Source organism: Cannabis sativa, chromosome 3 (genome assembly GCF_029168945.1).
Source record: "Cannabis sativa cultivar Pink pepper isolate KNU-18-1 chromosome 3, ASM2916894v1, whole genome shotgun sequence".
Classification (NCBI taxonomy): Eukaryota; Viridiplantae; Streptophyta; class Magnoliopsida; order Rosales; family Cannabaceae; genus Cannabis; species Cannabis sativa.
In genome coordinates, this window is record NC_083603.1 from 2479921 (window position 1) to 2494410 (window position 14490).

Consider the following 14490-nt stretch of genomic DNA (forward strand, 5'->3'; position numbering starts at 1 on the left):
TTATTTACCGTTAAAATTAGTATTTTTATCCCCTGAACTTTGGCTAATACAAAATTTTGCCCATTTTTTCTAAAAAAATTAATTTTTAAAATTATAATATTTTATTTTTTAAAGCAATTATAGTATTCTATTAATTCTGAAAAAAAGAATAAAAATTATTAAAAAACATGAGAAAAATATTAAATTAAATAAAAAAATATTAATTTTATTTTAAAAAAAATTAATTTATTCCTAAAAAAACTATTTTCAAACTTTATTTAATTTATAATCAGGTATCTTAAAAAATCAAACTAAAATTATTGAGAATCTAATAAATAATTTAAATAAATTAAAATTTTTTGAAGAAAAAATCAAACTTATTTGTATTTATAAACTCATATCTTAACAAATAAAGAAAAATAATTAAAAATTCAATAAAAATATAAAATTATTTTGAAAAAAAAAGTTATAAATTAAACTAAAAAAATTTATGTTTATTATTTAAATAAATCTATATTTTTTGAGAAAAACAAAATATACTCAAGTATGTTCCCATAAAATTTAGTTTTTACAAAAATTGAATTTTTAATATATTATTTTTAATATCTAAATGAATAATTTGATAAAAAATAAAAAACTTTTTAAATCGCTTAATTAGTTTTAAAATTTTAATTTATTTTTTAATTTTTTTAATCATTCAAAATAATTTTTTCTTAAGATCTAAATTAATTTTTTAAGATTTATTAAAAAAAAGTGTTAAATCTTTCTCATGTTTATTTTGAAGGGGTACAATTTGATAGTTGTCAAAATTTATGGGACATAGTTGCTAATTCATAAAGACACATCATTATAATAGACAGAAAAATGGGACGAAACCTAACTTAAATTTTTGCAGATGTAAAAGTTCAGAAGATTCTTAACAAGCCGTATATTTTATGAGACAAAATCAGTATTGTTAAAAGTTTAAGATAAAATTTGCTAAGTATTTAATTTTAAATGTTTATAACGCTATTTACTATAATAATAATAATAATAAAAATAATAATAATATGGATGATTTTTAGATATATGTGAAAATGATGACCAATGAGGATACACAACACAGAGTTTAACAGCTTGTCTCAATGTTGTGTAACATATATAGATAAATAATATAATATAATATATAAAAATAGAGTGATGCCAAATTAATTAAAGTCAAATAGTTATGAATGAGAAGAGATGCACTACTTTTGTTTTATCTTTTTAAATTTTAATTTTTAGACTTATAAATGGAGTGCCGTAAACATTATGCTTTTTTATTTCTTTCTTTTATTTTTTTATTCATGTATTTTTTTGTATATTATTTATTGTGATGAGTCACTACACTTGCTTTTTATTATTATTTTGAGTAGTCATTTGCTTGCAATTATATATTATACATAACAGAAAAAATATGATGAGTGTGATTATATAGTAACAAACAAGATATATATATAAAATGATGAGAGAATAAAATTTGTTATTCATCAAAAATTCATTCTGCAATGCATGCCTTACGGCTTTTACATTTATGATCAATTAACAACAAGTTACAAGATACATATATATAATAAAATAAAATAGAATATATTAGTTAATATAAGAAACCTACATTAATTAATAAATAATACAATATTGGATTGGACCGAATCGAAAACAAAAAATGAACAGAACAGTTGAATTAATTGTTGTTTTGCATTTGCACTGATTTGAAGAAAAGACTCTTCTCTTCTCTTCTCTTCTCTTCTTTTCTCTTATTCTCTTCTTCTGTACACTTGTCTTGGATTATGGCTTTATGGTCTTTTCATTACTAATTAATTTCTTTTCTATTATATATCTAACTATAAGAGTAGTAGAGGACAACAAAAAGAAAAAAGAATAGAAATGGAAATAGAAAGGGTAGTAGTGTATGTTACTATGTTACTATGTTGTATGAAAATGAATATCTCTCTCTTTGGCCAAAAGAGAAAAAAGCTGGAGACTTTCTCCTTGTCTCTCTCTCTTTTGCCTGCCTTTTGCAAAAATATATATATTTAATGGAATTGGAATAGAATGGTAATTAATAATAATAATAATAAAAAGGATTTTATATGGGAGGATTGAGTAGTGACAGAGTGATGATGTCAAAGGAAGAGAAAAGCAAAAAAAGGTGAGTTTGTTGGTTTCTATTTATAGAAATAATAATAGAGGATTGAGAGAGATTTGTTAAAGAAGAAGAAAGAAAGAAAGGGGTATGTATGTAATATATTTTTGTAGGCTATTTGGTTATTGCTTATGCAATGTAATGGGTAAGCCATTTTGGGGAAGAGCAAAAGGACCATACTGTATACCATTCTGATCACCTTCAACACACCATCTGCACATCAATACCAACACAACACTTGTCACTCTCACAATCACACTCATAAACAACAGTCACACACACACACAAAAAAAAAACTACATCAATTCTTTCCTTTTACTATTTTTAGCATCTTTTTCCCTCCATATTATTCTTACCCCACTTAAAACAACAACAACAATAATAATAACAATGTGTTTTTTTTTTACCAACCTGTATTTTGTGGTTATATGGTGAAGAAGAACCAACATTTCTAACTTGGCTAACTCATTCCCTGGACATGAGTGGACCCCATTTCCAAATGGCATGTATGTGTTTGGTTTAGGTGCAACCTGTAATTTACATAATTCATTCATTTAAACAACATGTTAATAAATAATCAAAATGGATCATGTTCATTATATAATCATGAAGATGAATCAGTAGTTTCACTGACCTTGAATCTTGCAGGGTCAAATTTCTCAGGCTCTGGGAAAAAGTCTGGACTGTGATGAATGTTTCTGAAAAGGGGTAACACTTTCCACCCTTTTGGTATCAGATATCCTGTTTTAATCATATAAGAAAAACATGTTAAATATCTATTATTACAAAGAGAAAAAAGCCAAAGGCAAAAGAAGAAGATGAACTGACCTTCATATTGAACATCCTCCACAGCTTCTCTGAAAGTAAAAGATAAAATGGAAGCAACTCTAAGTGTCTCTTGAATAACTCTTGTAGTAATAGGCATCTTCTTTGTATCTCCCCAACTAAGACTACCACTATTCTCATCTTTTCCTTTCAATATGGATCGTTGCTCTTCCTATAAAAATCCAAACATTAATATTAATAAACAAAACACAAGTGATCATATTCATTGAAGACTTTTCACAAACAGTTTATATACTTACAGTGACAGCTTCAAGAACAGAAGGGTTTTCACCAAGGTACTTAAGAATCCAAGTCAAAACACTTGCTGTAGTGTCTCTAGCTGCGAATATCACTCCAATGATGTTATCAGCGATCTGTTCATCTGTAAGCCCTTCTTTCTCTCCCATGAAAGACCCCAAAAGGTCATTGTGTTCTTCTTCCTTGTTCTGTCTTCTGGTTGACAGAATTTGAGCCAAGATCTGAGCAAGTTCTTTTCTTGCTTTCATGGATTTATGGTAAAGTGTTCCAGGAAGGTTTATGGGCATTGAATTATAAGCCTTTTCAAGTATGTAATAACACCTTTTCAGATCTTCTCTGTACAAGATTTCATCTTTTCCAAATATGGATAACAGAGCAACATTGAAAGTGAACTGAAAAAAAAAAACAACACAAAACAGAACACTGATCAGTCACTAATTTCACCATGAAAATTGGATAAACAAAGAAAGAAAATTAAAGTTTTTGTTTGAGAGTACTGACTGTTTTCATTTCTTGATAAGTATTGATCAAACGACCTTCCATTGACTGAAGAGAGTGTTTAGCTAAGGTCTCAATATCAGAGACAATGAATTTAATGGCATCTGGGGAGAAAGCCCTTAGAACAATCTTCCTCAACTTGTTGTGGTAATCACCTTGGTTGAAGAATAAAGCTTGTTTCCCCAAGATCTTCTCCTTACTAGCTGGAAATGTGGGCTTGAACAGTTCACTTCTTGTCAACACGAATTTAACTGCTTCAGGACTCGAAATCATCACACATGGACAACCCAAGATGTGGGTTTTGAATATGGAACCATACCTGTCATTATTAATAATCATAATCATATAAGTAAGTTTCATTACAACAATAAAAAAAGAGTGAAGAGTTAAATTTAAAGGTACGAACTTTTTCTGTTTTTGAGTGAAGAAGACATTTGGGTCTTGGGAGTAAAGCTGGAAAGTTTCTCCTATGTATGGTAATCCAAGAGTACCGGGTGGAAGTGGGAGAGTGGTTCGTTTGGAAGAGACGAAGGATTTGATTACAGAGATTATGAGTATGGAGATTGCCAGAAAACAGAGAACAGAGGTTGCTGTGATGAGTTCCATAATATAAAAATAGAAAGACTAATTAAAAACTGAATCTTTTGATGAAAACAAATGAGTGACTAAAAACTCTATTTATAGACAAACCCCTTCTTCACTTCACACTTATTTTATTTTATTTTATTTAAAAGAGTAAAAAAATAGAAAAAAAGGAAGAGAAGGGGAAAGAGAGGGAGGGTGGGGGTGCTTTCAGTTTCAATTACAGCTCAAATCCCACAGAGGGAATCTCCAATCCAGCTCATGTTTTTTTTGGTCATCTTCTTCTTCTTCTACTACTACTACTACTAATACTACTACTTCTTCTCTTATTATTATTATTATTATTAAGTAATATTATATATATAAGTAGAAAGAAATAGTAGTAGTAGAGTAGTAATAGTAGATAGATTTATCCATAGATAGATAGTAGTCTTTAGTCTTAACTTACTTGCTCACTATGATTATCATTAATTAGGCTCCCACGTGTCAACGTGACTCTTTCTCAATTAAACAGCGTGTGGGGAACCCCTTTCTTTCTCACTGCTGACTAGGACAGTTGACCCTACAACTTAACTTAATCACCCATTACTCCTAATTTACTACACTTTCGATTTGTTGCAGTGTTATATCATATTAAATTGTATATATATTATTTAATACAAAATTAACTTGGATTAATAGTTTCTGTAATATTATATTTATTATAAACTCGACTCCAACTTTAAACCCCGTTTAGGTCAGGGGTCGAGGGTTGGGTTCAAGTTCAGATTCTGAATATGAGTTGGGTTCAAATTTAGATTAAGGTTTGCATTTGGATCTAATTTCGGAGTTTTAATCTAAGTTTGGGGTATGTGATAGTTTACTCATCACTCCTAATTTAATACACTTTAAGATCGAAAAATGTTAAAAAATATCAATAGTACGTGTAATTAAGTATAGAGTCTCGTATAATTTAAAGTAATAACTTTTAAGAATATAGTTACGAATTGTAGAATATCACTTCTAAATAGTACTAAGTGTCACTGATACCAAATAGTTATGCTTTTTAAAGTTTTGCACATTGATTAACAATTTTTTAAACTAATTGATACTTAACCACTCTTTCAGAAGTAGGTTCAGAATCTTTTAGACTAAAAAACTAAAAGTTGTTATAAATCCAATATTTTTCAAGTTGCAAAAATCTAAAAGTGACTAATAATAATAATAATAATCTCTAAATTAAATGTGTAGAAACCGATTGTAGTTTATACTAATAATAATATTGATATTTTATGAGGTGTTTGAGTTCTTGTTTTGGCCTTTGCTTTAGCCTAATTATTAGTATTAGTATTATAAAATTACAAAAGCGTCCCTTAAGCTTCACAAAAGGGGAACTTTGGCCCTTGTCCCTACAACAATTATAATAATAATTATTAATATTATTGTTCTTGTTGTATTACTTTGTTTATGTAACATATCATTAAATTCTACGCTTCTATATATATGTATGTATGAATCTACCTTTTTCTTTTCTTTTTTTCTTTTTAAAAAATATATATTTATTTTATTTAATGTGTGTAGCAACATCCGTACAACTCAACTACTTTATATTATACCACTTTGATCCCAATTATTACACATAAAATGAAATTGAAGTACCCTTTTCCTTTTTCAAATTACCAAATTCAATAACAATACAAAACTAATTATTTAACAAGACAAGACGAGGAGGGTCGATTTTTCATTCCTATTCAATTTTAATAATTAATAATTTAACCTTCATGTATATAAATATTCATCATAGTTAATTGCCAACTCATCAATTTGTACATATATATTAATGATAATATATAGCATATATATATAGGGTGACTCACTTTATTATGTATAGTACTTTTGCTTTGTACACAATTTGTGATCATGTGTTTCCATTTTGATATTTACTCTTTTCATTATTCGTCACTATAACTTGTTATTATACGTGTGCTTGGAATGAAATATTTGACCTTTTTTTATTATTTTATTTTGGAAGATCTTAATATATATTGGAATTATTATTATTCTAGCTAATTGTGTTGACTATATATATATATATGTAAGTTGTTCAATCAAGTTGGTTCTATAGTCTTCTAGATATGAATTGAAGTCAAAATATACTAAACCAAATTTGTTGACCAATTCCTATGTATACATGTCTAGTCTCTATATAGTAGTATGTAGTAGTACAGCTACTGAATACAAGTGATCATAATAATAGAATGAATTATCTTCTCACTCTTTGTAATGTTCTTTATTATAAATAGCTATTCCATTAAAATTCACTATAGGAATATATATATATAAATATTGGTGTATTATTATTTAAGTTTGATTAAAATAAACTAATTATTTTAGTAATTGTAAATTACTCACTATTAGTGTCATCAGCTAATTAAATGCGTAGATACTTTAAGAGATATTTTTAATTTATTGATAGACTAAATTAGAAATATTAAAATCAATAAGAGCAACTTTATTCTTATCTTCTTCTATTAAGAGAGAAAACTAGAGAACTTTAAGTCTTGTATTCTTAAAAGATCATTACCCAAAATTAGTACAAAAATCATCTCTATCAGTTGATTAATTTACACTTTCGCTATTCATGTTTTTTTTTTCTCTTTCAATCAACAAAATTATTTTTTAGATCTATGGTTATACACTTATAATAAAATATAATATATTTATTTATGGAATTAATTTTGATATTGCAATTCTCACCATAGCTTCACCAAAATAATAATGATAAAGAATTTATTTTTTGAAAAAAAATAAAATAGTATTAATTAATTACAACATACCATATGAACACGTAGAGCCGAGGTGCTTTTAATTTAGGAGTTTTTTTTTTATTTATTTTTACACTTTAAAACAGTCTTTTTTTTTGTATTTTTACGAAATTCTACATAGAAACTCCTATAGTAACTGTAACGTCCTCGCTTCAAGCCTCCATTGGATCCTCACACCCACGGAATGAATGGCTCTTATACACGAGTACGCCACTCTGGCTACTTCCTGGATTGATGACTGACCCTACAGACCAACACGAGTGTTTCCAGCATGCTTTGTCCTCACTCGCACGCTTCCTGGGAAGGAGGTCACCCATCCTGAAATTACTCCCAAGTCAAGCTCGCTTAACTGTGGAGTTCTTTCGAGATAGGCTACCAAAAAACAAGATGTACCTTGTTGATATAGGTAGTACCAATCAATCCATTTAAGCTCTCTTCAACTATGCAGTCCCATACCCACACAGTCTCATAATCATCCCACTTGACCTTCCCCAGGCGATGTGGGATTGCACAGCTTACCCGGTGTTTCTCCTTACGGATCCCGGGACTACTGACTGTCACAATCACCCCCATGGGGTCCGACGTCCTCGTCGACCACACTTCCGCTCTGATACCATTTTGTAACGTCCTCGCTTCAAGCCTCCATTGGGTCCTCACACCCACGGAATGAATGGCTCTTATACACGAGTACGCCACTATGGCTGCTTCCTGGATTGATGACTGACCCTACAGACCAACACGAGTGTTTCCAGCATGCTTTGTCCTCACTCGCACGCTTCCTGGGAAAACTTCCGAGGAGGTCACCCATCCTGAAATTACTCCCAAGTCAAGCTCGCTTAACTGTGGAGTTCTTTCGAGATAGGCTACCGAAAAACAAGATGCACCTTGTTGATATAGGTAGTACCAATCAATCCATTTAAGCTCTCTTCAACTATGCAGTCCCATACCCACACAGTCTCATAATCATCCCACTTGACCTTCCCCAGGCGATGTGGGATTGCATAGCTTACCCGGTGTTTCCCCTTACGGATCCCGGGACTACTGACTGTCACAGTAACTAACAGAGCAACCTAAATCCTAACTAAAATCCGTATAGCTACCCATATAGAAACCACCAGAAAAACCACTAGAGCAATCCAAACTGTAAATTTTAAAAAAAAATTAAAAAAATAATATATAGGGTAATTCCTCAAAATAATATAATAGTTTTTAAGTAATTAGGGCATTAATGAGCCTTATTAGTACACGATTCACTATTATTAAGCTCTTCGCTATATAAAGTTTGCACTTGCATTTTTAGTTTTTGGGCACAAGATATCTCAACCTTTGTATGAAGGGTTACGTCCATATTTATAGGCAAATCACTGATAGGTTGGACTAATATAGACCCATTAGGATTAATTTGGTGCAAAAGATCTACTCTTGGGATAAAATACAACATAGTTTGAGTTATTAGGTTGACTAGGTGAGACTCAATTTGAATTTAGATGTCTTCTGTACACGGTCGTACTATTGACAGTAACAGGTGGGCGTATGCCATTCTAAGGAATACAGAATGTTAGAGTAGTGGGTAAAAAGTGATTTCTTTTTGTTGGGAGCCTTTCTAAAGTTGCTTGATTTCTTGGAATCATTTGTCGGAGGAGTGCAGTACGTAAGAAACCCCCAGAAATGATCCTGAGCGCATTATGTTTCTGGATGAACCCTGAAGATATCTGTTGAGTTCATGCCATTTCTCTTGTTAAGTGTTGATAGTCGATTCGAAACTTAGTGTTTGGATTCACTTCTAGGAAGCGACATGAAAACCAGACCAGATGTTCGATTTTACCCATCTTTAATTGATGGATCGGTTATGTTAATCCTTACCGAGCCAGTAAATGGGCTTAGTATTTTTGATAGGCCTCCGCAAGGGCCCACTAATCATCTGAAAACACAGATAACATCTAAAACAAAAACAAAAAAATCATCTCCTAATATAAATATATATAGAAAAATTGGGAATGAGTCCCCTAAAATATATTTCTACATATATAATTTCCGCATATAATATTGGAGTGTGGAGGATAAGGGGGTGTGTGAGTGTGTGGCCTATATACATGTTCCATTCTAAGTCTCATACATCATATCATATAAATTATATTCAATTATATATATAATAATATGTATGCTACTTAATAATGTATATGTATAATACCAATGAACAATAAAAAAACAAATATCATATATTATACCTATATATACGTACATGTACACTACATTATGTGTATATATAGAAGAAAATAAAAATTAAGAAATTAAGAGTAATAATATTTGATGTATTAAATTCAAGGAACAGTTTTTGTGCACATTAATGAATGAAAGCTATAATCATTTATTTATATTATATCAAATAAATATTGGACCATGCATATATATACACATAAAATTTATTACCTGCCTTAGTAGTTAAATTAAACTTAAAAGTTAAGGGTATATAGTACATTTTTTTATTTTTTTTGTTTGATAAAGAAAAGTTGAGGGGTCATTTTAATTAAATATACATGATACACGTGTCATGACTATATATTTTGTGTTTGAGGGCCAGGGAACAACATTATTGGTATATATAAATAAATAAAATAAAACATTAATTAATATATAAAGGTAAATATATAGAAGGAAGATATAATTAAAAGGCACAACAACCAAGGCTAGCTTATTTATTCAAAAATTATCCAGTAGTAATTATTTTTAACTATAATCATATATTTGTAGAAACTTTTATTCTTGTATTATTTTTTACTTCTTTTGTAACTAAATTATAAAATTATAACTTATTTATACATACACTGATAATAGGGAAAAAATAAAAAAGTTATAGATAGGAATTAAAAGAGTAGTGAGACTAATTAATTATAATATTGATTTGTTTGAAATAAATAATGATATATTTAAAATAAAATAAAGGTATGTGTAGTGTAGGGTGTAAGAATTAATTAAGTTTGAGGAGTAGTAATTATTAATTAATCATGTGCATGTAATTCATTATAAAAAAGCATGCAAATAATACATGAGTTAATATAAGACAAATATGAATTGGGCAACAGCCAGAAGATATATAGGAGTAGGTGGGACCCATCCAAATTATTATTATAATCATTATTATTTAATTTTAAAAAAGAAAAGGCAATGAATTAATTATATATGAAGATAAATATATATAAATAATAATAGAATTGTATACGGAATAGTACAGATGAGATGGGATGTTGATCATGATTGAATGTTGATCAAGTGGCAACACACTCACACACAATAGACACGTAAAGAACATATAACATATATATATATATATATACATATATATATATATATATCTATCAACAGAGACACCCAAATTCATCCCCCCATTTCCTGCCATTCTTCTAATAATTAACCTCTAATTTATATATAAATATCAAAATCAAAGAAAGACATGATATAATTATATATACTTCAAACGACAGAAAGACAAGATATAATATATTATCGAGTAATAATACAAAAGTTAATTGTTACCATGGACATGGAGTTATTTGATCAGTTATTAATATAAATTCATAAACATAATGTAATTTAATAATTTTAATTAATGAAAATTAAAGGTAATAGTAGTAGTAGTAGTAGTAGTAGGAAGGGGGTCCAATAATGAGAGGGACAGTACTTTGCAAATTATTAATGGTGTTGGTTTGGTATACTGTTGTTGGCTTAATTAATAATTTGCTGCCTCATTTATATTTCATTACCCTACCTACTAGCTACTACTACTACACTACATATACATCATTAATATTATCATCCATATATTATTATATATAATCATTCATATTTCTCTACCTCTCTTCTCCCCAATATTCATCATATATGTATATGCATTGCCCTTTCATGATGTTTAATTTAATAATCAATACATATATATTAGCTAATTTGACACAATGACATAATATAGAATCCTGCATATAATTAATATATATAGATAGCTCCCTTCATTCAATCTAAATGTGTTCCAATATCATATCCATATATATATAATTAAGTTGGAGTTACCATCAATTGTAATAATTTAGTTATTCGTTATACCATGTCGGTACGACTTTAATTTTTTATAAATATATAAAAACAATTCAATATATATTATCTTTTTCTACAATTAATTTCGACTACGAATTAATTGACATCAATTTGGCATGATGTAGTTGACTTTCAACCTATATACACGTGTCATAACCTCATCAATAATTTACATGAAATTAAAAAAGAAAAGTCAATACATAATTAATTAATTAATTAATAGGAGTACTACTCAACCGATTGATAAAACCCTATTGGAAAGTACGTAGTTGACTTTGAGAAAGTCAAAATGTCCAAATCCATTTTACTATATATTGCATGCTGCCATGTCTTAATACATATATCGTTGAATTTTTCCTATCTATTATTTTTTTTTTTATTTTCTATATATTTGCCTTTTAATTTTTTTTTTGAACAAGTGTACATTTGTCTTAATTTATGAATAATTAATATAACAAAATATATAATTATATAAATACTTAATTATTTGATCAGCTACAAAAATAAAACTATTTAATTATAAGTTAATAATTAATAAACCTCAAATATATATAGTAGCTATATATGAGTTTATTTCCTTATACAAAACATTAGAGATAATTTGTTGAATGTTACTAGCTTTTTTAACCCTAAAATACTAGCTATCATAGAATATTTAGTGATATTTTCTAAATAATGAAATAAATCTTACAAATAGTGAGCTAGATATGAAACCTTATATAGAAATTAAAAAAAAAAATAATAAAAAAGTCTATTTTATTTGACCGATTATTACCCGAAATTTTATTGTGTGTTTAACTTATTTATATACTATTATTATTTTAGTTATTATTTTGTGCATAATTTCTATACAATTTGATATAGCATTTTGACTTTGGATTTTACTTATAATCAATGTATTAAATATTATAATTAAGTTTATATTTTGCAATCCAATGCATTATGATGCAAATGCACATAAATGTAAATTTGGTATATATATATACATATTTGATCATATCTAATTAATAATATGATGCAAATCTGCATTATTATGACACAGTACACGCACAATTAAAGTACTACACAATATATAATTAATAAATTGAAAAGGTTACAAGTGGCATTTGTAGAAGAAAAGATAGTTTTCTTTATATAAATATATTTTGTCCTAGCCTTTTGAGATCTCTATGGATACTCCCACGTCACCATCTACAATTAATATTATACCTGTATATTATTATTATTATATATGTATAACTATAATTAATTTACTTCTTCTAGCTCTCTTTTTGTTTAATCATATAAGTAAATCAGAGAGTTATTAATAATTATAAATTGTAACCAAATTAATTAACATTAAAATATATAAAATATTTATGTCTCTCCAAGGTTTTGGTGATGAGATGGTCGAATCAATTATCAAGACTCTGCTTTTCCCAAATTATAATGTTATATTATATATATGCGCATGCAGATCATCATGTATATTAATTTAATTAATTAATATTAATACTTAATAAAACCCCAAAGCATCCAAATGTCAAAACAAAGCAAATTACAAAATTAAAGTTGCCTCAACTAATTATTTTCTTAATTAGTGCTTCTTGGATTAATTTAAAATATATATTTACATTGGCCTGGTCAGTACCAGATCATCAACACATAAAAACAAATAATATATATCTTAATTGTTAGTGTATTTTTTGTAGGCTATAGAAACAAACCAAATTATATATAATATTTTGTACGTACGTAGTAAAATTAAAAGGATCAAATTTAGTTGTATACATTAATTTTACTAGTCACAATTATTTATATTAAGTTACAGTCTATAAAATTAATTATAATTTGTGAAGACTAAAAAATCTGAGTGTATATTGTATATATAAATATATAAGCTTAGTAGTGGTCGTTTCATATAAATACCATTAATTATAAATAAATGAAAAAGGTAATGGACAATGACACAGATCTTATTAATTAGTGATATACAGTTAATAAGTTAGATCAAATAAAACATATCTAGCCGCAACTAAATATATATATATAGCCAATACTACACTATCTATATATATAGTTGTATTTATATTTTGATAATATATAATCTACAATATTATTGGGTAGTTTCCTTCGATCAATATCATCAGTGGATCATGTAATTTGCTTTATTACATTTTTATAAATATCTAAAATATCATTTCTTGATTAATGCTAGCTGGAACCAACGTACATGCATGATTAAATATTTATATATGTCTTATATAAGTTAAAACCATGCAAATATAATATTGATTTGAGAGAGAGAGAAAGATTAGGTAATGGTGTTTCATCACACTAGTTGAAAAGGTAAGTACGTAGTGGAAAGAAAGAATGAAATAAATTGATTTTGAGAGGAGAGAAGAAACGTACGTACGTGGTCAATTTTGGATTGTAGTTCGATTTCGATATATCACAAAATTAAAAGCAATCATTAATTAATATGTGATTAGCTATATAGGTTTGGGTTTTGGGTTACAGCTATCAATATTTGGCTTTTTTGTTTTCTTTCCAAATTGCAACTTAAAAGAATTAATGTATTTATATATATATCCCACTATACATCTCTATAGCTAGCTACTCATTCCTAGCTATTATCAAATTACGTGACACTTGAAGACGACGTCCACTATTTTATCTACTATACATAATTAGAGCATTAATATTATGTCTACTACTATTTTTTATAAGTCACGTTTTATATGATATATATATATATATTTTTTTTTTCATATTATATAAAATTTAATACTTAATTACATAGTATGATACTGATAAAAATATTAGACACTAATAATACATTTTTGTTATATTATTTTATAATATAATAATAAAGTAGATTAAAATGTGATAAATATATGTGAATAATATATATTAAGTGTATGGTAAATAAATGTGTAACCTATGATTTTATAACCTACACTTTTGTAACCTACATGTTGTAACTTGGAGAGGAGTTACAATTTGTTGTCACTTGTAACTCATGTGTTGATCACACATTATTAGTGTAATAAAAGGGTTGTTACACAATTTGATGATAGGATTCAAATGGTATGAAATATAGTTGTTACAAACTATATTAATACTCATTTATATGAGAGAAATGAGTGTTGTGTATTTTGAATTCTAAGTGATCACCTATACATTATAAAAGGAGGTCTTTGGTGCTCATTTTGGAAGAGATGTCAAGTTTTCTATCAAGAAAGCACTTTGCTAGAAAACCCTAAGGCTTGATAATTCCCAAAGCTATTTCCTAGAGAGTTCCCTTAGTGCTTA

General features: G+C 27.8%; 1 protein-coding gene across 1 annotated transcript; it reads right to left on the reverse strand.

Moving 5' to 3' along the window:
• Positions 1–1463: 1463 nt before the first annotated feature.
• Positions 1464–4644, reverse strand: LOC115709153 (abscisic acid 8'-hydroxylase CYP707A2). Its single transcript, XM_030637187.2, has 7 exons — positions 4131–4644; positions 3728–4043; positions 3229–3618; positions 2972–3140; positions 2778–2884; positions 2555–2673; positions 1464–2356 (listed from the first exon to the last, which is right to left on the reverse strand). Exons 1-7 carry the CDS (start codon positions 4328–4330, stop codon positions 2266–2268), a joined length of 1392 nt encoding a protein of 463 aa, XP_030493047.1. The 5' UTR covers positions 4331–4644; the 3' UTR covers positions 1464–2265.
• Between the last annotated feature and the right edge of the window lie 9846 nt (positions 4645–14490).

Coding starts and splice junctions, on each gene's coding strand:
- LOC115709153 (XM_030637187.2), bottom strand. CDS start 4,330: ATGGAACTCATCACAGCAACCTCTGTTCTCTGTTTTCTGGCAATCTCC. Junction 4,044..4,130: donor TTCACTCAAAAACAGAAAAA/GTTCGTACCTTT, acceptor TAATAATGACAG/GTATGGTTCCATATTCAAAA. Junction 3,619..3,727: donor CTTATCAAGAAATGAAAACA/GTCAGTACTCTC, acceptor TTTTTTTTTCAG/TTCACTTTCAATGTTGCTCT.